Genomic DNA, 24,519 nt, shown 5'->3' on the forward strand with positions numbered 1-24,519 from the left:
AACAGGGTACCAGACTATGTGGTGATGTCATGCTCAAATCACCAGTTGCACACGGTGTGGAGTTCCATACTAGCCACACACAGTAACACCACATATTGGTTTCAGTGGGTTGGAAATTAAACCAAAGAGAAATATCTAGCCCTTCTGCATAGTTTGAGAAACACAGCATTAGATCTCAGCTCAAATCTCACTTCTTCAGGGAGCCTCCCTCTAATGTCAGCTCACACAAGCATGAACTTTCCTTCATCATATTTTTCACAGTTTGAAATTACACATTGCACATGTGTGACTTTTGGGTTAATAGCGTTGCTCTCAAGCTGCACAAGGGAAGGACCACATCTGACTTGGTCACCATGGTGTCCTCAGCACCTAACACACAGCCTGATAAGTGGTAAAATTTGGAATTTGAACTAATGAGGTCCAATGATTTTCATCAGATTTTTCAATGTACCCATGTTCACCAGGAAGATTAAGGATAATTGAGGCAGAATCTCAATCATGTGTATTGTGTGAAAGAAAACTGAGGAGCCCAAGAGGATGAACTTGCCTTTTTTCTGAAGAGAGAAAACTGCACAGGTTGTAGCTAGTCAAGGAAAAGAGCTTTGTGGACTAAGACTTCAAAGCCTGTGTCTCTTGACTCTGGGTCAAGTGTTCTGTTTTCCAATAGGGATACTCTGTTGTTGGCGATGTCAAAAAATAAAGAATGGGGCCAGAAGTCATTTTCCATAAAAAAATTTTCCTTAGTTCCAAGACAGCCTTCTCTCCCCAGAATTGTACCCTGATGACCCGCAGTGATCACCTTCAGGCCCATTCTCAAGTGGAACTGCTCTTTCCCATCCAAACCACAGGACCGTAATGATATTGGTTCTAGGGTGGTTCGAGTGAGGAAACAAAATCTTTAATCTCAGTTCACAAAACCCAGAACTGTTGCAGTAATCTTAATGACATCTGTGTCACTCCCAGTATATATTGATTAGTTATAAACATTGCTAAACTTTTTAGTGTGAAATTAATTTCATGTGTTAAAATCAGTGTACATTTTTTCCACTCAAGAACAGATTTCTTAGTCACTTTAAACATGGCCTTATTTGAACATGGCCATGTTTAGTCATAGCTAAACCTAACGAAATAGGTTATTATCCCTTTTTTGCAGATGGGCAAACTGAGGTTTAGAGAACAAACTTGCCCATCATCAATCATTTACGGAATCAGGAGTCAAACATGTTTGACTCAGGAGGACAAGCTGATTTCACTCACCACATGACCAACTTACAACTCATTCTGACCACTCATTATTATCTCTATTATTTGTTTGTGGGACTAAGGAAGGAAAATACTGCTTGTTTCCTTCGATCCTATTCCTGAAAATATTTATAGGGAATCTTTATGATTTTTTGCTCCCCAAGTTTTGACCTTGTTCATGATCTTGGTGTTTGTATTCCATTGGCAGCTACTTGAACTGAATCCGGACCACCGATTTTCCCATTTGTCTGATATTCAAAACTTCCCATATATGAATGATATGAACTGGGATGCAGTTCTGCAGAAGAGGCTCATTCCAGGATTTGTTCCTAACGTGAGTCAATCCTAATAAACCCTTAATAGCTCTCATTCATTGCATATTCTTCTGTGTGCCAGATACATACATGGTCTCATCAGATAACCACACCAGTGTTGTAAGACAGTCAATGTTCCTGTCTTACAGATGAGAAAACCAAGGCGCACACAGGGAAAGTTGGCTGACAAAGGTCAAATGGCTAGCAGGTGGCTAAGCTGGGATTCCAGTCTAGGTCAGTGTTGGGAGTTCTAGCTCCTAACTACTTTTTTGTGGCTTACCTTTAGTGGAAACAAGTCCTAATCCTACAAATAGTCTTTTCCAGGAATCTGCCAATTTAAAGCGTTTTCTCTGATTCCAAAGATGTAGGCATTTGTATCCAAGGAGTTTTGTGAGTCAAAGGATTGAAAGCTGCTTGGGTTGGGTATTTGTTTTTACCATTCATTCCTCTTCCTCTGGTAGTTTGGACTTCCCTGGGGACTCAGATGGTAAAGCATCTGCCTGCGATGTGGGAGACCTGGGTTCGATCCCTAGGTTGGGAAGTCCCCTGGAGAAGGAAATAGCAACCCACTCCAGTACCCTTGCCTGGAAAAAATCCCATGGCCAGAGGAGCCTGGTGGGCTGCAGTCCATAGGGTCACAGAGTCCTACATGACTGAGCGACTTCACTTTCATTGGTGGTTCTACACTGAGAACCATATTCTCAGTGACTAATAAGCAAAGGGAAATAAGTCCCACCTAGCCAAAAAACATCTGTGGCTTCCTGCATCTACTGAGCTCCAGCCAAGGAGCCAAGTGAGACCTCTACCCCTCTCTCCCCACGGCCTGATTCTACTCACTCAGTTGCAGGCAGATTGGCAGAATCATCATCTCTTAAAGGAGCCTGCAGAAACAATTCAGAGTTTTCTGTTCTTAAGCCCAGGCCAGACACCTGCTATGGGCATGTGGGGGTGTGATCCTTCACATACAAACAGCAGATGGGTGGGTGGGGTACAAAGCAAGAGGCACCAGAAGGCAATGAGGGGGGCGGAATTCTGGGATGGGGGAATGCCACCTTCTGGAGCAGCAGGAGGTGGGGTCCTACCTGGGGTCCAGCAGGGACCGCTTCTTGGCTGACACATGAGGCCTTGGAGATCTAGGCACCTTTCCTGTAGTTTCTACTCTTTCACGTGCCACCCCTTCAGCGCTGCCTCCAGAGACCTTGTGTGCGTGCTTCTCTGGTTTAATTGTGAACCCGAATCATCTGGGGAGCTTGTTACACATGCAATTTCCTGGCCTGGTGTTCAGAAACACTGATCTGGAAGTCTGGTTGGGGAATTAGGGATCAACTTAGGGTGATTCTGATCCACCACTGAACCTACTTTGAGAAACATAGCCCCAAAGGGCAAACTTTAGAAAGATAATTATAATAGGATTTCCTTTCTAACTCCTGGAAGGCTCCTTGGGAGTTTAGCAAAATAAACAAAATACAAAAAGAACATGAAAAACAAGGCTGGCGATAAATTACCTGAAACTTTGCGTGGAAATCCCAGCTCATTATTCTTGGACTGTTCGTGCAGGACTGAGCTTTATTCTCCTTATTCAGTCCGGTTTATTTTTAGACAGGAATGTAAGGAATCAGTCAACCTGTCTTCCTTGCAGAAAGGCAGGCTGAATTGTGACCCCACCTTTGAACTCGAAGAAATGATTTTGGAGTCCAAGCCTCTTCACAAGAAAAAGAAGCGTCTGGCCAAGAAGGAGAAGGAGATGAGGAAATGCAATTCCTCTCAGGTAAACAGTCCCCTCACACTCAGGGTCGTGGGAATCCTCATGGCTGCTACCATTTGTTGGAAAGCTTCCAGTGGGTGAGCTTCCCGCAGGAACTGGCAGCTTCGTGACTGTGAGAAGGAGCTGAACACCCCAGCTTCAGAAAGAGAAGCCCTGGGCATCCCAGCAGCAATCTTTTACATCTGAATGGCCTACCCAGGTCTCTGCAATTAACTTGATTCCCTAGTGCTTTCTCCTAACTCTCAATTCAAATGTTGCAATCTCCTGGAAGGGAATCTAATTGGCAAAGCCTAGGTCAGGTTACCAACCTTAAAATGATGGGAAATGTTGTTCAGTCACTAAGTTGTATCTCAGCTGTTTTGGGCCCCATTCTTTTGAGGAATCACTGGGAGCAGCCAGTCCTAGAGGGGCATGTCTGGTCTTTGCTAGAAGCAGAATCTCCTGATGTCAGGGCTAGCAGAAGTAGGGAGTGTCTGGTCACAGAAAAGATGGAATTATATGGTTGAGCATCATTGCTGGATTTCAGGCTGAATCAAATTAATTTTGTAACTAACTACATTATCCTCTGTCAGAGTTTAGAGGTCAGATTTCAGAAAAGTAACTTACAGGGGCTCAGTAGGATTTTACACAGTGGTTTTTTGTGTAATAATGATGGTGAAGCCTTAAATATTCACCTTGCCTCTAATGATCATCCATGGGCTTCCCTGGTGGCTCAGTGGTAAAGAATCCACCTGCCAATGGGAAGATCCTTTGTAGAAGGAAATGACAACCCACTCCAGTATTTTTGCCTGGAAATCCCGTGGACAGAGGAGCCTGGTGAGCTATAGTCTGTAGGGTCGCCAAAGAGTCAGACAGAATTTACCAGCTAAACAACAACAATGATCATCCATTCATCCACTCAATCATCCACCCACCTCCCTACACACTCAACTAATGGTCATCCATTCTTCTATCCCTCTGTATCCATTTGCTTAGGCTATTTTTATTGAATCCCTATTATCTGCCACATTCTGTGCTAAACACTGAAAAGAGATATAAATAAGATATAATTCCTGCATTCACTGACATCCCTGTTCTCAGAGATTGCTTAATCTTGTGGTTAAAATGGCTCTGAAAACAAGCAACTATTCTCAATGTTCTTAATTTCTCTAGTCCTCAGGGCATACTGTACCCTTTAATGGTCAGTTAACCAAAGTCCACATCCTGTTTGTCCATGGAACTGGCCTCTGAGCAGATTCCCGTCTTTAAGTGTTTTCTAGGGCTCTCCAAGGAATACTTTGCTGTACCACAAACCCATCTTGCTTGCTGCTTTTCACTTTACCCATCTTCCTCCTAACGATCTGTTGCTCTTCATATCATAACCAGCTGGCTTCTCCTGGCTAGCGCCTTCCTTTTCCCCCAAATAGCTGCCCGTGTAGGCTCCTCTGTTAAGAGACCTCCAAATGTATCCAAGAACAAGACATCACCTTAATTATAAGTTTTTTCAAGTTTTAGAGATAACAGCAATTTGTAACTTGCCACGCCTTCCCTGCTCTGAATGATGTGTCTACCTTCCTCCCCATCCTTGTACCATGCCATTCTTTTCTTTTTTTTTTTCATTTATTTTTATTAGTTGGAGGCTAATTACTTTACAATATTGTAGTGGTTTTTGTCATACATTGACATGAATTAGCCATGGATTTACATGTATTCCCCGACCCGATCCCTTTGGCTCTTCCCAGTGCACCAGGCCCGAGCACTTGTCTCATGCATCCAACCTGGGCTGGTGATCTGTTTCACCCTAGATAATATACATGTTTTGATGCTGTTCTCTTGAAACATCCCACCCTCGCCTTCTCCCATAGAGTCCAAAAGTCTGTTCTATACATCTGTGTCTCTCTTTCTGTTTTGCATATAGGGTTATCATTACCATCTTTCTAAATTCCATATATATGCGTTAGTATACTGTAATGGTCTTTATTGTCTGGCTTACTTCACTCTGTATAATGGGCTCCAAAATCATCCATTGCATTAGAACTGATTCAAATGAATTCTTTTTAATGGCTGAGTAATATTCCTTGGTGTATATGTACCACAGCTTCCTCATCCATTCGTCTGCTGATGGGCATCTAGGTTGCTTCCATGTCCTGGCTATTATAAACAGTGCTGCAATGAACATTGGGGTACACGTGTCTCTTTCAGATCTGGTTTCCTTGGTGTGTATGCCCAGAAGTGGGATTGCTGGGTCATATGGCAGTTCTATTTCCAGTTTTTAAAGAAATCTCCACACTGTTTTCCATAGCGGCCGTGCTAGTTTGCATTCCCACCAACAGTGTAAGAGGGTTCCCTTTTCTCCACACCCTCTCCAGCATTTATTGCTTGTAGACTTTTGGATAGCAGCCATCCTGACTGGCGTGTAATGGTACCTCATTGTGGTTTTGATTTGCATTTCTCTGATAATGAGTGATGTTGAGCATCTTTTCATGTGTTTTTTAGCCATCTGTGTGTCTTCCTTGGAGAAATGTCTGTTTAGTTCTTTGGCCCATTTTTTGATTGGGTCATTTACTTTTCTGGAGTTGAGCTGGAGGAGTTGCTTGTATATTTTTGAGATTAATCCTTTGTCTGTTGCTTCATTTGCTATTATTTACTCCCAATCTGAGGGCTGTCTTTTCACCTTGCTTATAGTTTCCTTTGTTGTGCAAAAGCTTTTAAGTTTCATTAGGTCCCATTTGTTTATTTTTGCTTTTGTTTCTAACATTCTGGGATGGGGGTCATAGAGGATCCTGCTGTGATTTATGTCGGAGAGTGTTTTGCCTATGTTCTCCTCTAGGAGTTTTATTCTTGACCTCACTCAGAACCCTCAAGTGATGCATAGGCCCTGCTAGTGTCTGGCGCTTGCTCTTCCCTTTTCCTGGAATGTTCTCCTCTTGGACCTTCACTTAGTTGGCTTCCTCCCCTCTTTATGCCCCAAATGCCTCATAATCAAAGGTGAGGTACCCTCTTTCTCAGCCCCTATTTTTAACTCCTCTATGACCTTGCGCTTGTGTGTTTAGTCCCTCAGTCATGTCTGACTCTTGCGACCCCCTGGACTATAGCCCGCCAGACTCTTCTGTCCATGGGATTCTCCAGGCAAGAATCCCGGAGTGGGTTGCCATGCCCTACTCCATGGGATCTTCCCAACCCATGGATTGAACCCATAGTTTATAAATTTTTTATTTAGGCTTATTTGTGTGGCTTTTTCTGTCCCACTAAAATAAGGCTTCTCCTGTGCAAAGACCAGGTGTCAGTCTTACCCACAATGTCTTCATGGTACCCTAAGAGTGCATGTAATAGAGGCTCAACCAGTGTTTGATCAACACATTAAAAGAAGAAAAATCTAAAACTGAACCATGAAGACTGGTCATTGCTGTTCTTAGAATTACAAGGTCAAGCTCCATCCACAGGACGTCTTCCTGTGATCCCCTCTTGTCCTCGACCTAACCTGTGTCCAGTCACCAGGTCGCAGGGGCAAACTCCCACACTTCCCTTTGGAAAGGCTATGAGCCACTCACCCACAGTACAGAACCTCTGACATTTCCTAATGCCAAGGAGAAGGAAAAGCAATTTCTTCTTTTTCCCAGGTATCATGTCAATCTCAGAATCATTAGCTAAGAGGTGGCTCTGCTAATGATTAAGAGAGGCCTTTACATTGTTAATCAAAGTTTACAGTCTTTTTGCTTGTCTTGTTTATAACCTTTTTATTATGGTAAAACATGTATAGGATAACTTTCCATTTTAACTATTAAGTGTACAATTTATTAAGTGCATTTGCAATATTGTGTACCCACTACCACTGTCTATCCAAAATTTTTCAATACTCCCCAAACCACTGGTTTTTCTTTAATTTGTTTCAGCAATGTTTGTACTCATCAGAGTACAAATCTTTCACCTCCTTGGTTAAACTTATTTCTAGGTCTTTTATGCTTTTGGAGACATGGAAATAGAATTTTTTTTCTTAATTTCTTCCTAGATGATTAATTATTGCTGTGTAGAAACACAAGTAATTTTTCTGAATTAGTCTGTACACTGCAATTGAATTCATTTATGAGCTCTAGTAGCTTCTTGATGGATATTCTGTAGTTTTCTATGTTAATATATAGGATTATGTCGTCTGTATATTGAGATACTTTTAGTTCTTCCTTTCCAGTTTGGATTTGTTTATTGTTTTTTCCTGCCTGGTTGCTCTGGTTAGAAGTTCCAGTACAATGTTGAATAGCAATGGTGAAAGCAGTATCTTTGTTCTTTTTCTGATCTTAAGAGGAAAGACTTTAGCCTTTTACCATTGAGTATTATGCCAGCTGTGGGGTTTTTGTCAATGCCTTTGCTCATGGTGAGGAAGTTCGGTTCTATTCCTAGTTTTCTGAGTGCTTTTATCATGAAGGGTTTTGATTTTTTCAAATGCCTTTTCTGGGTCAGTTGAGACATTGTGTGTGTGTGTGTGTGTGTGTGTGTGTGTGTGTGTGTGTGTGTTTTCAATTACTGTAAAGTATTACATTGACTGCATTTCTTATGTTAAACCATTTTTGCACTCCAGCAATAAATCATACTTGGTCACAATGTGTTTTTAATATGCTTTTGGACTATTTGCTGTATGTTGTTTAAGATTTTGCATCTATATTCACAAGGGATATTAGTTTGTAATTTTTTTCCTAATAATGTCTTTATTTTTGTATCAGAGTGATGCTGGCCTCATAGAATAAGTTAGAAAACCTTTCCTCTTCTTATATTTTTTGGAAGAATTTGAGAAAGATTGGTGTTAATTCTTCTTTAAGTATTTAGAATTTACCTTTGAAAACATCTGGTCTTGGACTTTTCTTTGTTGTAAAGTTTTTGATTATTCTCACTTGTAGATTACTCCTGTAAAATATCTGCTGAGATTTTATTTCTTCTTGAGTCAGATTAGGTAATTTGTGTTTCTAAGAATTTGTCCATTTCATTTAGATGTTCTAATTTGTAGGTGTACAGTTATTCACAGTATTCTTATTTCTGTAAGGTTGGAAGTAATGTCTCCACTTTCATTTATGATTTTAGTTATGTGCATTTTTTTTTTCTTTTTTTACTTTATCATTGTGACAAAACATTTCTCCGTTTTGATATCTTTTCAAAGAACCAACTTTCAATATCATTGATTCTATTGTCTTTCTATCCTCTGTTTCATTTATCTCTGCTCTAATCTTTATTGTTTCCTTTTTTCTGCTTTTAGTTTGCTCTTCTTTTTCTAGTTCCTCAAGGTATAAAGTTAGGTTGTTGATTTATTTCTTTTGCATCCCATACTTTTTAGCATGTTGTATTTTTGTTTTTATTCATCTCAAAGTATTTCTTAATTCTTCTTGTGGTTTATTTTTTGACACACAGGTTGCTTAAGAATGTGTTGTTTAATTTCCACATATTTGTGGATTTTCCAGTTTTCCTTCTATTATTGATTTATAGCTTCACTTTATTGTGGCTAGGGAAGATTTTGTATGATGTTCATCTTTTTAAATGTATTGAGATCTGTCTTGTAGTCTAATATGTGGTTTTTTTAGACTCTTTGAACATATTTATGGGCTCAGTCATTCAGTCCTGTCCAGCTCTTTGCCGCCCCATGAACTGTAGCCTGCCATGCTCCTCTGTCCATGGGATTTTCTGAGAAAGAATACTGAAGTGGATTGCCATTTCCTACTCCAGTGGATCTTCCCAACCCAGGATCAAACCCACATGTCTTCCATCTCCTGCATTGGCAGGCAGATTCTTTACCACCGGTGCCACCTGGGAAGCCCGAGCATATTTAACAGAGTTGTTTTAAAGTCTGTCAAGTAAGTCCAGTATTTGGGCTTCCTCAGGCATGACTATGTCAATTTATTTGGTTTCTCTGAGTGGGTCATACTTACCTGTTTCTTTTTATACATTGTGATTTATTGTCAAAAAATGACATTTGAAAATTATAATGTGGTAGCTCCAGAAATCAGATTCTCTCCTCCCTCCTCTAGGATTTGCTGGTATTTGATTGTTGAAGGCTACCCTTGTACTTCTGAGTGACGTTTACCAACTGTTTTTGCAAAGACTATCCCTTGTCATGCATCATCAATGCAGTCTTTCTTATTTTGGCTTGTGTTTAGCTAACATTTTGATAGAGATTTCCTTAAACACCAGGACCATTTTTAAGTTGCTTTTTTCTTGAGTTGGCATTTGGTTGCTGTAAACCTTTAATTGCTTTCCAGAGTTTTGACAATGTGGGCCCTGACAGTTTCTGCTTTTTTTTTTCTGCTGAGGGGTGGCAGTCTGGAGCTGCCTGTGCCACCATTTGGCTCTAGTTTCTCCTAATGTTATAGCAGCAATTTGAAAACAAAAAGGATTGTGCTTCAAAACAACGAGCAGTGTTCCCCCAAAGAAAGATCAGAAAGATGACAAATCTCAAAGTAGTACTTTATTTCTACTCAAGGATTTTAAAATGTGAGGGTCAATCTTAGCAGCTCACTACATTATCATCATGCTAGTTTATTCATTCATCTGAATCTCAGGGTGTGGCAGGGCATTGGAATTTTTTTAAGTTATTTGGGTGATTCGGGTATGCAGTCAAGGTTACAATCTGCAGTTGTAGAATTAGGCTGATTAGTGCAAAAGCACTATTGTTTTCCTTTTCTCCCTGTGTCTCAGTGTCATCATTTATGAAATGGAGTTTTAGTATTGGTACCTACTTCATAGACTGTTCTGAGTCAATTAGTACATGTCTGCCAAAATGGTAGCCACTGTTACATATATAAATGGACTATTACTCAGCCATTAAAAAGAATGAAGTAATGCCATTTACAGCGACATGGATGGACCTGGAGATTATCATACTAAGTGAAGTAAGTTAGACAGAAGAATAAGTATCAAGTAATGCCACTTATATGTGGAATCTAAAAAAAAGATACAAATGAACTTATTTACAAACCAGAGATAGACTCACAGACCTAGAAAATAAACTTATGGTTACCAAAGGGGAAAGGTAAGGGGATGGGAGAGGGATAAACTGGGAGTTTAGGACTGACATGTACACACTACTGCTGCTGCTGCCGCTAAGTCAGGGCAGTCGTGCCCGACTCTGTGCGACCCCATAGCCGGCAGCCCACCAGGCTCCTCTGTCCCTGGGATTCTCCAGGCAAGAGTACTGGAGTGGGTTGCCATTTCCTTCTCCAATGTACACACTACTATATTTAAAATAGATAACCCACAAGGATCTACTGTATAGCACAGGGAACTCTGCTCAATATTATGTAATAACCTAAATGGGAAAAGAATTTGAAAAGAGAATAGCTATATGTATACATGTATAACTGAATCACTTTGTTGTATACCTGAAACTAACACATTGTAAATCAACTATAGTCCAATATAAAATAAAAGAATTTTTAAAAAGGAACAAAAAATTAAAAGTGCTAACCCTAAAAAAAAAAAGTGAACTATTGTTATGTTTTATTTTTCTACTCTGCTTCCTGACTTCTCACTGCATTCTTTTCCATGGCTCATGGTATATGCCTCTGTTCACGCTCATGGTAGACGCTCTGTTGATTCTTTGCTTCATGGATGTTCTCCACTGACCCTCTCTGCCCACCAACCTCCTCAAAGTAAAGAAGCAAAAGGACTGATGCACACCAGTCTGTCTGCCATGGAAGCCAATGACCTAAATCCTCTTTTTCTCCCTCCTGAGATTTCCACCTGCTCTAAACCCTTCAGATATTTCTGATGCCATTTGTACTTTTCCTAGTCTAATCATTGTTTGCTCTCTCATCCCTAAGAAGCACATCCCAAGATTTTTAACCAGCAGTTTTCTTCTCAATCACCTAAGACCCATTCATTCCTCCATTCTTATTGTTCCCCACTCTTTTCCCTTATACTCTTTCTGGTTTATCCTTTTGACTTGTCCATGGAGCTGCCCTTCTTACATTTTTCCAGTTAAAGCAGAGAAAAGAGAACATGTTGCACATGAGCCCTTAGGGCCAGGGTTGGGACTCATGACATCTGCAATGCTGTATCACAAATTCATCCCTGAGTGTGCATTTCACATCTTTTTAAAAATAAAGCAGAGATATATGACAGAGAAAAACACCTTGAGTAAACTTCTGCATTTTATTTGATTATAATCTTGATTTTTAATGTTAACATTTTATTTTAAAATGTTAGCATTTTAAATATTCTTCATGTTAAATTTTGTATAACTTTTGCTTATATATTTACTTATATGTTTATATTATACATATATTGTCTGTAAAATGTAAATATATAAATGTAGAAACATGTATGCATATAATATATATAAAGTATTATATAAATATGTTAAGCATTTGTTTATATACTTTGATATAATATTTTAATGTTAAAGTATTTTTTTCTAAAATCTTGCTCCAAGGAGTTCTATCAGATCACAGGTATTCCCCATGATTGATACTGGAAACCTTAGGGTCACAAATCCCCCAGTTTGAGGATAAGAGGGAGGTGTAACAGAGTCTTCTTTCTCTCCTTTGTTTTTCTTCCTTTGCCACTTCTCTGCAATTTCCTCTCCTTTTTTTGAAAGCATAGAATTTATTTATTTTTAATTAGGGTATAGTTGCTTTACAATGTTGTTAGTTTCTGCTGTATGAATGGATAGATTGAAGATGTCGTACATATATGTGATGGAATATTACTCAGCCATAAAAAGGAATGAAACTGGGTCATTTGTAGAGACGTGGATGGACCTAGAGACCGTCAAACAGAGTGAAGCAAGTCAGAAAGGGAAAAACAACTATCGATATTAATGTACACATGTGAGCTACCCTCCTTTTTATAGTTTTTCTTCTAACAGTTAAATATTTGTTCATGAAAGTAAAAATAAAAACTCCAGTACTTGAGGACTTAGTATTTTCTAATTCCTAGATTTAAAAACAAAAATATTTTTTCCTTTGGGAAGAACATTTTTCATCAGAAGTGTTTTGGAAGGATTTTATTACAGACTTGAACCCACCTGTCTTGAAGCCATGGTTTCTTGTGCTAAATGGCTGAAAGACATCAAGCTCATAAACTATAACCCAGGTCTTCTCTTCCTTGCTGCCTCATTGTGGGGAGGAGAGAGGTGCTGTACTTTATTCTCTTTCTTTCCTATTTGCTCCTCTGTTAATCTGATTGTGGTCTCACTGGCTACAAATTTTCAGATAGTATCTATTTTGAGGACCCATTGGTCTTAATTGATTTGGGCCACTCAGTTAAACAGACACTCAGTAAGTTATTGGCTATTTGAGACTCTCCATTAATTCGCTAACTATGTCTCTATTTTTTTCCCAATGTTCACCCGGAAGACATGCCTTCTTCAAGAACACCTTGAATCTGTCCAAAAGGAGTTCATAATTTTCAACAGAGAAAAGTAAGTAACTCCTGGAAGAACAGCAGCCCAGCAAATGATGGACTGTTTCAGTCAGATTTGACTTGCAATGCCTTGATATATTTTTAAACATTTTTTATTCTAATTACAAAAATGATGCATACCCATAATAGAAAATCTAGAAATTTCATAAATCTTTTTTCTTGTAAGAGATTTCAAAAATTATAATAGATAAATTAGCTTAGCATGAGGTCTCTGTTGATGTTCAACATTTAAAATCAATGATATTTTTAATAAGGTTACCTGATTCATGCTTCTTTGTAAATTGTTGGACTTCATGCTATCATTTCAAAAGTTTAAGTCTTTTATTTCTCACTTCAATGATTAAACCTACTTTATATCTTCCTTTTAAGAGTCAAAAGGGACTTTAATAAAAGACAAGCAAATCAAGCCTTGGAACAAACCAAAGACCCACAAGGAGAGGATGGTCAGAATAGCAACCTGTGAAGTCCTCATCATCTTCTTGGGACATTTCCACATCAGGAAGAGCTGACAATAATTCTCACCTCTCCACACCTCACACACCTTAGAAAATGTGAATGAATGCCTTGGGAAGGAGGCAGCATGACCCAGGGAAGAGTCCCTGGGTTCCTGGGAACTAGTTTCACAATTGTGTGACCTTGAGCAAGTCACTTAATCCCTTTCTCTGCTTCAGTTTGTTCATCTAAAAGGAGAAGTTAGTACTCGATGAGTTCTACACTGCCTTTTTAACTGCCAACATCCTGTTATTCTTAATAGCCTCTATTTTTACTTTAAAAGGAATATTTGGATGTAGATTTATTTTTTCACTCTTAATTACACTGTGACAAATGGACTTCGGTGGCTGATGGAGGGAAGCCCTTGAGAGCTAGAAAACTTCATAAGGAAGCCAGAATCCCCAAACCCACCTGAGGAGGAGTAAGGAATTCATTCCAGAAGAAATGGGTGGGACCAGATGAGAAGTGACACATACTGATGAGGGCCCTCCAGTGGTGTGCTGGACCTGAACACTATACCAGCTTGTATCATTTAGTAAGATCTGCTAGGCATAAATGCCCCAATGCCCTGTTCAGTAATGTGAAATTGAGAAGTTGAAATTGGTGATGGTGGAAATATTTACACCATGGAAACTGGCAGATGCTACAAATAGGGCTTTTTTTCCCTCTCCCAGCAAGCCATTTCTGAAATATTTAGCACACCCCTGGCCTTCTTCTAGAAGCATGTTCCTTGGGAACTGTTACCTCTTAAGACTCTCAGAGACCTGGGTCCAGACAGGATTAGAAAAGAACATTGTCACATTGAAAACATGTCCAACTTATAGTACACTGAAGTTGTATCTTACACGGGAGTTACAGTCTAAGTTAGAATGTGAGGTGAATTTGGAAGATAGTAGAATTTACCCTTGAAAAATCCCTCTAATATACATTAACATATAGTGAGTATCTTTTCTTAGAGAAGCCCAATATCATCCAGGCCCTTCACTAATGAAACGAATCATCTCTGATTCACTTTTTTGGGTCTCATTTTAAGGTAATACCAGATGCACAAAAATGTTAAACAGATTATTCATGGCTTGGTAGACGAGTCTCACACTTTAAACTGTGGAATGCCCACAATCTGAGAGGTCTAAGGTCATGGAAACTGACTAAGCGAGCAGCAATACCTACTTGTGCTTACTGCAAAGAACGGCAGGCCAAACCACCTATCTACAATATCTTCTTTATCTGCCAAATACAGAGTTAAACTCGCCTAAGTTGAGATGTAACTCTACGCTCCAGATACACAGAAGATCTTTGCAGAAGAACTGTTTTTTGGCAACTCCCAGCTGCTGCTGGGTGAAGAGTAAACAGGGTCAGTGGGGGTCTGTTGTAACTCTTAGCCACTCAGCTCATCAAAACCCTGTCCTTCCTTGTGGAGCGTGTGGGGCTCATCAAGGCGGCAGTAAGTTGTCAACAGGGGAGACCAGACAGGTGGAAACAAGCAGAAGTAAGAGACGCTGCTACACAGGACTTTTCCAGAAGGGAGGTCACTCTGGGCAACTCAATATGAGCAGAAAAGCAGTGCTGAGCTGTAAACGCAACACTGACGGCTTTCTCCACCCTCAGCTAACAGGCCCAGAACTTCTGGCCTTGAAAACCTGGACACAGGGCCTCTCTGCTTTAAGAGTAACCACATTTCTATTAAGAATTAAAAGCCAGATCCTATGTTCTGTTTGATTCCTTTTCTCTACGTTTCCCCCACATGATCTCTCTGTGCTAGTTTTTCTCCCACATAGAAATTATGGCCCAGTTTCCCAAGGAGGGGGTTGACCGAATCTGTAAGTGACCAGATTCTGCTTCTCGTTGGTAACCAGGAGTGTCAGGGGCCACGTGCATGTTTACCAACTTCCATCTTTCATTTGTTTGGAGTCAAGCCCTGATGTGTGTGGACTCATCTCTCCAGTCACCTGGTTCCCCCTCTTTCTCTGACCTTGTCTATTATCATCCCAATGGAGAGACGTTGGGAAAGATTTACCCAAGGGCAATGGGATTGGCAGGGTCTCCGTTGGGATGAGACCCGTTAATCCTTTGTGCCATTTCATGTCTACTCAGTTAATAATGGAATAGGAACTCAAAACAACTAGGTATTCTGTAGGGTGAATATCTAGTTTTTACTTCCAGTGACCTTCTTCTGTGCCTGCAGCACCTTTGTGGGCTTTCAGGAACCATGGGTGCAATGACTAGAGGGCACAGCCTGAGAGGTTAAGATCAGATTTCCAGTCCTCATCAGGTTACAGAGCCACAGGTAGTTCAAGTGAGAAAATAAAAAGCATTGCATCTATCAGTGTAGAACAACTGATCCCAAGAATATTTTGAGTGCTAGGACAAAAGTTTCCCCATATATAAAAGGATTCCTCAGTCCTTACCATGACTGCTAGTTGTTGAAATCAGATCCTTGGGTTTCATTCCGTAACCTGGGCTAAAACTGACTACCCTACTGGCTGAAACATATCTAGGTTTATGACAGCCAAGGCTCAGGGCTAAGAATTTTTTTTAAATTACAAAAAATAGGGTGACTCTTAAATCCTTTTGTCTGGCATTTCTGACATCTTATTTTCCCTCACACCTCCCTTACCTGTGTGGAACATCTGAAAAGTGTGAGCAGGTTTGAAAGCCCAGGAGCATCCTGGTTCTAACACTGGCACTGCAGAGGGGCCCACCCACCCCAGTGCAAACACAGGGGCCACGGGTGGGAGGGTGGGGCGACTCTGTGACCCAGTCCCTGACCTGAACCCCATGGAAGAAAATGCTTTGCTAATGGCTCATTCCCCAAGGCAGCACTGGTCTTACCTGAGGGCACTGCTAGGGCAGAAATCAATGTCAAAAAACACAGAACACTGCTCTGTTAATGAGGGAAACTTAAGTAATTGGCAATTAGTCTGCTTCTGATAGTTAAGTTTTAACCAGAAACAACTAGACTTTATATCATCATAGCTTTTCTAGCCTGGATGGATGAATAAATAACTAGGGAGAAAGAGCAGGTCACACAGCTAGCAGGGGCCAGCGCTGATGATTTTGACTAACGCAGTAATGCTAAGGCTTATAATTCTTCAAGGGCTCAATGAAAAGGCATGAAAAAGAGTGAATTGTTTTAGCATCCAGTTGTCCCTGCATTCTGTCGACACAAATCTGTTTCCTAGAGACTCTGCCTGTGATCACCATTTCTTACAATCTCAGTGTGTCTGATATTTAACACTGTTAAAAACCCAAACCCCGTTTACAAACTGCTGTTGTGAATGGGTAACCCTTTGCTGGGAAATCTGTGCTTCTGTTGAGCTGTAGCATACATGCTGTCAATGTGCCTGTATGTATTAAAATGTCTTCTGTACATTGGAAGCCACTGTCCTTTCTTTGTCAGCCAAGTGTGTGTGTGTAATCGTTTCCCTGTGGGTTCCCAAAGTCACCTGTTCGCATTTCCATTTCCTGCTGGGAGGAATGTCCTTCACCAGAGACAAGGCGGTATTAGAGATGATGTTTCAGAACCATGAAAAGTTAGAGATGATGTTCTAGAACTATGAGATGCAGCACAATCCAGCTAATCCACATGTGTAGAAACTGAGAACCTGACCCCTCCTGCAGTTACCTAAGGAAGCACAGCCCAGGACTCTGGATTTTGCCTTTCACTATGATCTTAAGGCCGTGGACAGTTCAGGCACCTATTTTTTCAGCACTCTGTCTTCCTACCCACCAATATCTTTGTCCTGTCCTATTCTACATATCCAAGCAGCAGGTGGATGTTCCAAGCCCAGAACCCAGGACAGGAAGGTAACCAACAGCTCTAAACTCTTGCAGGTAGAGGCAACTTCTGCCTTGGGGAGGATCAAGAGGTCTTCCAGTCATCTCTCTGACTGACAATAGCCTAGCAGCCACAGGCTAGCTGGTTCCTGGGACAGGATCTTGTTAAAGTCTTGTGGGCTCTGTTCAGGTCTCGGGAAGCATCCGGTCACCTTTTCGGTGTCCGCTGAGCACAGGGCAGGATCTAGACTTCTTTCCATTCTGAGGAATGCCTGTCTTAAGGACACGACCTCATTTCTGCAGGCTGCTGTGGCCCTCTCATTCCATTTCCTGCTCATTTCCTTCCTCCTTGTGAGAGCCTGATGGTAGTAAAGTTGATATCAGAAAGTTCTCTGAAGCCAGAGGGACCTTGTTATTCCTAGTCAGGGTTCTCATTCCCCACATGGTTGATGTGACTCAGCCCTAATAGCTCCAGCCTGCAGAGGTGTGAAAGTCAATGTGTGAACTGCATCAACTTAAAACCAAAAACTGCTTCATCCCTTTTAGAACTCTGCAGGCTGAGCTCATTTTAAGCACTAATCCTGCTCTTGACACCTAGGCTAATCCTAAGGAGAGCTCCATTCTGCCATGACCATGAACAGGGAGAGGTGTTTCACCCGTCTTGAGTTCAACCCACAAAACAGGATTGTGGGCAAAAGCTTGTTAATCATGAAGCCTTGCACGTCACAATGAAATAACTCCTTATATGCACAGAGGAACTTCTGATGTGGTTTCTGAGGTTCTGTGTTAAAGGTTATCATCACTCTGAGCTCCTGTCCTGAAGACACTGCTCTGCCAAACCAAGGTGGGGGTGACCATCACACACCAAATTCACCAGGAACTACCATGCCCTGATCCCCTGCCCCACCTACCCCAATCTACACAGATACTGTGTCCTGCAGCTTGAGAATGGTGCCATGGCTACCTCCTTTTTTACCTAGACTCCATGCCCTCCTCTTCTGGAATCACAAACTGATTTTCTTTGAGTCATTGAGGGTCCACGTGGTTTGGGTGGCTCCGAGCCGGTGTGTTACCAGGTGTGGCCAATCCCAGGATTTCGCAAACAGTGCCAACTACATAGGAGTATGTGACCAAGCCGGAACAATCAAAATCAGCCTCCTTGGCCAGGAACTATCCAAGGATCCCTCCACCCCACTCCCGCACCCAGAAATCGCTAATCAAGTAAAGTGCAAACTTAGAGGTGCTGATGGCCAGTTTTGCTCCTAAGTGGAATGAGCTTTCCTAAGAATGAAGCACTTGCTAAAGGCAAACAGGGCTAAGAGATGGAGAGAAACAATGTTCTAGATGCAGCTATGCTTCGGTCTACCCAAGTCTATCCCTGAAGTTTTCAGTTATACTAGACTTAAAAAAAAAATCTTTTTCAAAAAGTTTTCTTACTAGGCATCTAACATTTGCAATTAAAAATGCCCTACATAAGTTCTAATTGGATCCAGGACTGTTTCCCAAAAAGGGTTTAGTGTAACAGGTCTGGTGGAATGCAATATGATACAGAAGGGTTCAGAACCATGAGTTCAATAACTTGAAATATACAAAATTTCTCAGCCTTTAACTTGACAACAATGCTTTAAATCTCTCCAATTATTACAGTATACACATTAGATTCCTTAGGAACAGTGTGCTAAAGAATATACTTTGGCACATGCTTAGTTTTTCTCCAAGTCCAGGTTTTAGAAGTAGAGGAAATGCTTCAGGGGAATGGCAAAAAAACAAAAGAGAATAAAACAAACCTTTCAGGATCTGTTCTGAACTCAGCTAGGTTTATCCCAATTGGCAATGCCTTTATATTATTGCTGAATTTGATGACCCATTAAAAAATTTTAGTTATTCCCCAATGTTTCAATAAGTCATTTAACTCTGTGGCCAGAACAAAACTCATGTGCAACTGAAAAGAGAAACTTCAGATTTCTCAGGGTAACGGTTTACATCAGACATGTCCCTCTTACTAACCGCGTCACTTCTCTTAAGAAGTTGTCACACTTCAGGTAGATAGGAACGACACACACGGAAGAAGGCTGGACAACGACGGCTGTGATTTCAGAGTTATTTTAATAACCAGGTTTACATTAACAGTCACTTGATGAACTTTTTTTTTTTTTCCTTAATCTCAGCTAAACTCAAAACACAGTTTTCTTCACGGTTCAAAGCAAACAGCTCTCAGCGTTCCAGAGCTGCTTCACAGCTACCACAGGTCACAGGGAGAGTCACTGTCTGTTCAGAGTCACAGACACAGAACTGAACACCCACACACCATTTCCAAAGGGGGAACTCACAAGGGATGCTGGCTGCCTGGGACAGCCCACGTGGACACGGGGACTCGAGCTGGAGGTTCCAGGGGAGGAGGTCTGGGAAGCTTGGGCCAAGAAGCTGTTGGGAAGATTTCTCACGGGGCAGGCTTGGGATGGACGCCTTTGGGGCAGAACATGACTCTTTGTGTGGAGTCACAAAAGAAAAGGCCAGAGGATGATTGGACTTTGAAGAAATGCACTTTTGGGATAACTACAGCCCTGCTCTTTAGAAAACTTGAAGGAAATATCTCTAGTAGGGGGGGTAGCTGATTTATCTAATACCTTCTCAATTACCAAAGATGGCGGCCCTCCCAGAAAGAAGCCCAGATAATTGTCATCCCCTCTTAGAGAGGGGCCAGGTCAAGAGATGAGAGAGCCAAAGAAAGCTTGGAGGAGACGAGGACCCAACATGCCCTCCCACCCTCAGATGAGAGGCCAGGGAATTCTGAGAGGGCTGTGGCTCACCGCCACATTCTCTTCCTAAACCCTTTGGACAGGGCTCTTTGATGGGTCTCATGGAATACAGGGCACATTCGAATACAAATTTTAACTTAAGTAACAAGGAACCAGAACTCAACGTCAACAATATACTGGGGGTTTTCTTGGAATTCTCAGAAATTTCTGTGCTTGGAAAGTTACTAATACTAAAGGAAGACAGGGAGACTTCCTCAGTTAAGTTGCCCATCACGAATGCATATAGGGGTTGTTCCTTCAGCAAAAACAAAACAAAAACAAACTTGTGCAGACTGTAAAGTTCTGGCTCAGTGTTTCATTCAGAAGTCCTAAGTGCAGCCAATTTGGCCGTGAAAGATTTATTCTTCAGAGCACAGCGATGTCGTGGGGAGGCTGAGCTGGACTCGGGGATTGGGTAAAGAGCAGCAGACGGCACACAAGAGGATGCCTGGACTAGTCATTTGTGTCTCTTCCTCCATCTGGTGGTCGTGGCTGGTACTGCAATGTACTTTAAAGCACAGCACAGCCCAGCCAATGAGGTATATGTGAAAGCTTCTGATCGGACTAGCTCCCTCTGCCTGCAAAACTGTCATTCTGAGTTCGACCAAAGGCCCCCAAATCTGAGTATATAAATCAAGAGCTGCAACCTCCCCTTCGCTTAAGTTTCTCTTACGATAAAGGCACCATGAAAAAGCCTTAAAAACAGCAAGACTCCTTTTATGAAAGGAAACATCTTTTTTTATGATTAGAACAGAAAAGTACATTGCTAGGGAAATCCTCTTCCTTGGCTATTTCCAAACTCCTTTTTAGCCATGTACCCCCTTTTCTCTGGTCTTCAACTTACTAAAACCTGCAGAGATAATGGCTTCTCCTAAGCACTTGAAAGGTGTTTGCTCTTTTCTTGAAAGTACTTAGTTCACGGGGTTGCAGGACCTACTGGCTGGATCCCCTGAGCACAGAAGTCTGATACCAGGTTGAATATGTTTTCCCTGCAATATGGACCTCAGCAGGATCACAGAACTTGCTCCAAAACGGAATTTTCAGAAGTGGAACGGTAGGGAATTGGACATTCAGGTCTGACCGACAAGGCAGATGCTAACACTATGCTAATTTCCTTTATGTGTCATGTCATTTCCACTCACTGGGAGACTCTGGTACTGAAACAAAAAGTTCCCCCACAGGATATGCTAAGTGAAAGGGCAAGAGATGGCTCAGAACTGACAAACAGAACCGCGGCAACAGAACATGTTCCTTTCGCTTCAGACTGCCTTTCTCACAACCCTGCTGCCTCCTGTATGAGCCGAGATTCACTATTAGTAATGAAAGTTAGGGAACACCTAAGAAAACAAATTTCCAACAATAACCAAAAAAAAAAAAAATCATATTCAATCGAGGATGCCTGGATCTTAGGAGAACAAGAGAATCACTCACCCCTGGCAAGGGAAGTCCATCTCAGCTCCAGTCCTAACTTGAGAAGCCGCCTGCTTGTCTCCATTTGCCATGAGCTTGAGAGGTGATCACCAGGTGTTTAGAGGGCCTTGTTATTTAAGTGTGGCCGCCCTCCCCCCAGGGCCGGAGCTGTGCTCCCAGCTGCTGCCTTTTAAGAGCACCAAAGAGGCAGGGAGGGCAAGAGGAAGAGAAAGGTCATTGCTTCTCTCTCCTCTTAGTTCCCAGCCCAGGAAAGAGAATTTGAAAGCAACACTGAGAAAGAAGCCTGATCAAACACTGGCACGACCAAAAAGGTGGAAGCAATGGTTGGGTTCTGGTGTTTTAATAAAATGTTCCAAGGGATAAAATCTACTAGGAGAGGACATGACAGAGTCCCGAACCAGAAGATCGCTTTCCTTGTCTGCGGACCCCAAGAGCCGATGGTGGAGTACCGGCTGCCCCGAGCGGCCATCTTTCGTGGAAATTAACATACTTCCTCAACACAATACACAAGACCCGCTATGCTCACCCACCCGCCTCCCCCGTCCACACCCTACCCCAGCCCCTCTGAGCCCTCCGCCTTGCTCTGGGTTCGCACCACCCACTCACCCCAAATAACCGGCGTCCCTTTTGTTCATTTTCCTGCCGTCCCCGCTCGTCTGTCCCCTTGTCGTAAGATGCAGCACTACACACGCTCTCAACACTATATAGCAGACGCTTTGCCTTAGTGGCCTGATTGCATGCATGTAAATGGGGGAGGGGCGTCAAACAAATCCAGGCTATGCATCAACAGAAATCAAAGCAATATTCGTAAAGCTAGGCAAGCGAGCGTTAACATTGGAGAAACATAAGGCTTGAGGCTTATTGATTCTTTAGATCGAAACTGTTTGGATTCGCTTTCCTTCTTAAATATTGGTGTACCATTTTGGCTTCAAAAGAATCTCTTCTTGCTTCTGCCCCTCTCTTTGGGGGAGGGGTCGCTTAACTCAGGGATGTGATGTTAGAACGCCCTCCAGGGGGCGCTACGATGCGCTTGCTGGCCGAGCGGACCCCCTCATCCACTTGGGTGCCTGCAGGTGACAATAAGTTCCCAGGGAATAAAAAGGGAGGTGGGGGTGTGGACAAGAGAGAAAATTGATTAATTTGAAGAGCGTTAAGATATTAAATGCCCTCCTCATCTCCCAAGAAACTTCCATTTCAGTCTGTCAGGTAGTCCAGACTTTCCATACCCACTCTCCTGAAAACAACCCTTTGCAGGAGAAGCCAGATTCTTATTGGATTTCATCGGACCCAATGCATCATAACAATGACAGTAAAAAGAACAACGGGAGTGATATGGAAAACAGCTGCTCATGTGCACTGTGATAAGCAACTCTGAAGTGCTTCTCAGATCATCTCATTCAGTCCTCATCACGATCCTGGAGGGAGGTACTGTTATTACCCCATTTTACAGAGGAGGCGACTGAGGCTGTGAGAGGTCAGGCAACTTGCCTGCGAGGGTCTCACCACAACTTGGAGTGGTGATGGTCTGACCTAGGGATACAGCTGAAATGAACCACTGATACATACTCCTTTTCAGAAAGGAGCCAAAAAAAAAAAAAAAAAAAGCTTAGGCATGACAGAAGTCAGGGTGCAATGAAAAATGGCAAAAACACTGAAAAATTTCAGCAACTAGCATATGTGATCTCTGATACTGTCACCTCAAGATGTAGGACTCTTCCTCTGTCTTCCTCCCCTCTGGCACCCTTGTATCTTCTTCTCCCTGTCTTCCCATTTCTCCCACTTCTTCCCCCACAGTCACTGTCCCTCTAAGACATGTGTCTTTTTCTTATTATCTCACTTCCTTCACTTGAAAGTTTTCATCAGAGAGATGCAAATCTACACTTACTGTTCCATCTACACTACTGGTTATGGAGCAGTTGAACACATTTTCTAAGAATATCAGCGAGTTCTTAAAGATTTATGATATAGCTAAGCCATGGTAAATGTTCAATTAGTGGCAGCTGTTGCTAGCATTATTACTAGGACAAGGAAGGGAAGAAGATAAATAAAATCCTAGGCTGGAAGAAGCTATTGGAATTTGAGCATAAAAATGATCTATTAACCTGGGCAATGGAAACAAAATATACTGCGGAGCTTACCCAGTCTAAGGCAGAAAATCATACCCATAAGGAAACCACCCCGTCCCGCCCCGCCCTCGCCCCATCCCCAGCAGGTGTGATCTCGAAGCAGAACTGGTCATCTTTTAATCCTGATGTTCTGTCTGGCTGAACCTTGGCTTCCTTTCCCACCAGGATTTCTCTTTGGCTCAGCAAACCATCAACTTGTCCAACTCACCTGACAGGCTAAATCCGGACTGATGCAGGTTCCTCACCGGCGGGTTGGGCCGCGTGGGAGAGCCCCGGGTGGAGCCGGCGGGGGTGCCCGCCTTGGGCGTGGTGGTCAGGTCAAACACCGGCCCGTCGTACATGCCCCTGGGCACGGCGTGCAGGTCCGCCATCTGCAGCAGAGACAGAAGGTACCCTTTAGTCCCTCAACAGTGAAGGCTCTGCTCCAGGCAGCACAGATGAGGCAGCGAACCAAGTGTGTGTGGTGAGAGCTAGAAAATAATCATGGCATTTTTCAATACTAGGGATGCAGTGTGCAACATGATAAAGGTATTTCACACTGCTGTCCATTAAAAATCAAAGTCATTACAAATGTAAATCCTAAGAGTTCTCATCACAAGGAAAATGTTTTCTCTATTCCTTTGTATCTATATGAGATGATGGTGTTCACTAAACTTAGTGTGGGAATCATTCCATGTAAGTCAAATCATTATGCTGTACAGCTCAAACTTATGTTTGTGCTGCATGTCAAAGATATCTCAATGAAACGGGAAAAATGAAAAGGTTATTTTAAGGAAAAGAGAAGCAGTATAAAACAAAGTGGGTGTTGTGACAGTGACCATGGAGGTGGCGGGTGAAGGCCTTTCTGAATAGAGGAGCTTCCAGCTGAAGGTTCAGAGGGGCTCGTGTGGGTCCTTAGAGGGAGGAGGCTGGGGAGGCAGAGTGGTGACCCGGATGGCAGAGTTCTCAGCAGAGGAAACCGAATGTGCAAACATTACTGAAGAGAAGAACAACCTGGGTGGCGGAGCAGAGCGGGTGGGAAGGGCAGCAGTTTGAGATGCGGTCCTGAGTGCTGGCAGGGATGTGACCCTGTGGGAGCTTCGTCGTCATGCTCCTCAGCACAGATCAGAACCGGCAGCTCCAGATGAGCGTCCTCACTCAGGGGGTCTGACCCACTGGCCTCTGGCTGGGGCTGTGCGCTTGCCCGGGGACCG

General features: G+C 42.3%; 2 protein-coding genes across 8 annotated transcripts in view; one reads left to right on the forward strand and one right to left on the reverse strand.

Annotated features, from left to right (window-relative positions):
- STK32A (serine/threonine kinase 32A) overlaps positions 1–16,572 on the forward strand; it is a 139,348-nt gene extending 122,776 nt beyond the window's left edge. The window contains exons 10-13 of the mRNA XM_070465596.1: positions 1,451–1,576; positions 3,196–3,324; positions 12,636–12,700; positions 13,072–16,572. Coding sequence (XP_070321697.1) covers positions 1,451–1,576; positions 3,196–3,324; positions 12,636–12,700; positions 13,072–13,165 — 414 coding nt within the window. The 3' untranslated portion in view covers positions 13,166–16,572. The remainder of the gene's footprint in view (positions 1–1,450; positions 1,577–3,195; positions 3,325–12,635; positions 12,701–13,071) is intronic.
- Positions 16,573–19,058: 2,486 nt separating this feature from the next.
- DPYSL3 (dihydropyrimidinase like 3) overlaps positions 19,059–24,519 on the reverse strand; it is a 117,179-nt gene continuing 111,718 nt past the window's right edge. For all 7 annotated transcript variants that reach the window (XM_070465597.1, XM_070465601.1, XM_070465600.1 and 4 more), the window contains 2 exons: positions 23,535–23,697; positions 19,059–22,267 (listed from right to left, as the gene is read on the reverse strand). In XM_070465597.1, the coding sequence (XP_070321698.1) occupies positions 22,179–22,267; positions 23,535–23,697 (252 nt within the window). In that variant the 3' untranslated portion in view covers positions 19,059–22,178. The remainder of the gene's footprint in view (positions 22,268–23,534; positions 23,698–24,519) is intronic.

The sequence above is a fragment of the Odocoileus virginianus genome, chromosome 3 (assembly GCF_023699985.2).
Source record: "Odocoileus virginianus isolate 20LAN1187 ecotype Illinois chromosome 3, Ovbor_1.2, whole genome shotgun sequence".
NCBI classification, from domain to species: domain Eukaryota; kingdom Metazoa; phylum Chordata; class Mammalia; order Artiodactyla; family Cervidae; genus Odocoileus; species Odocoileus virginianus.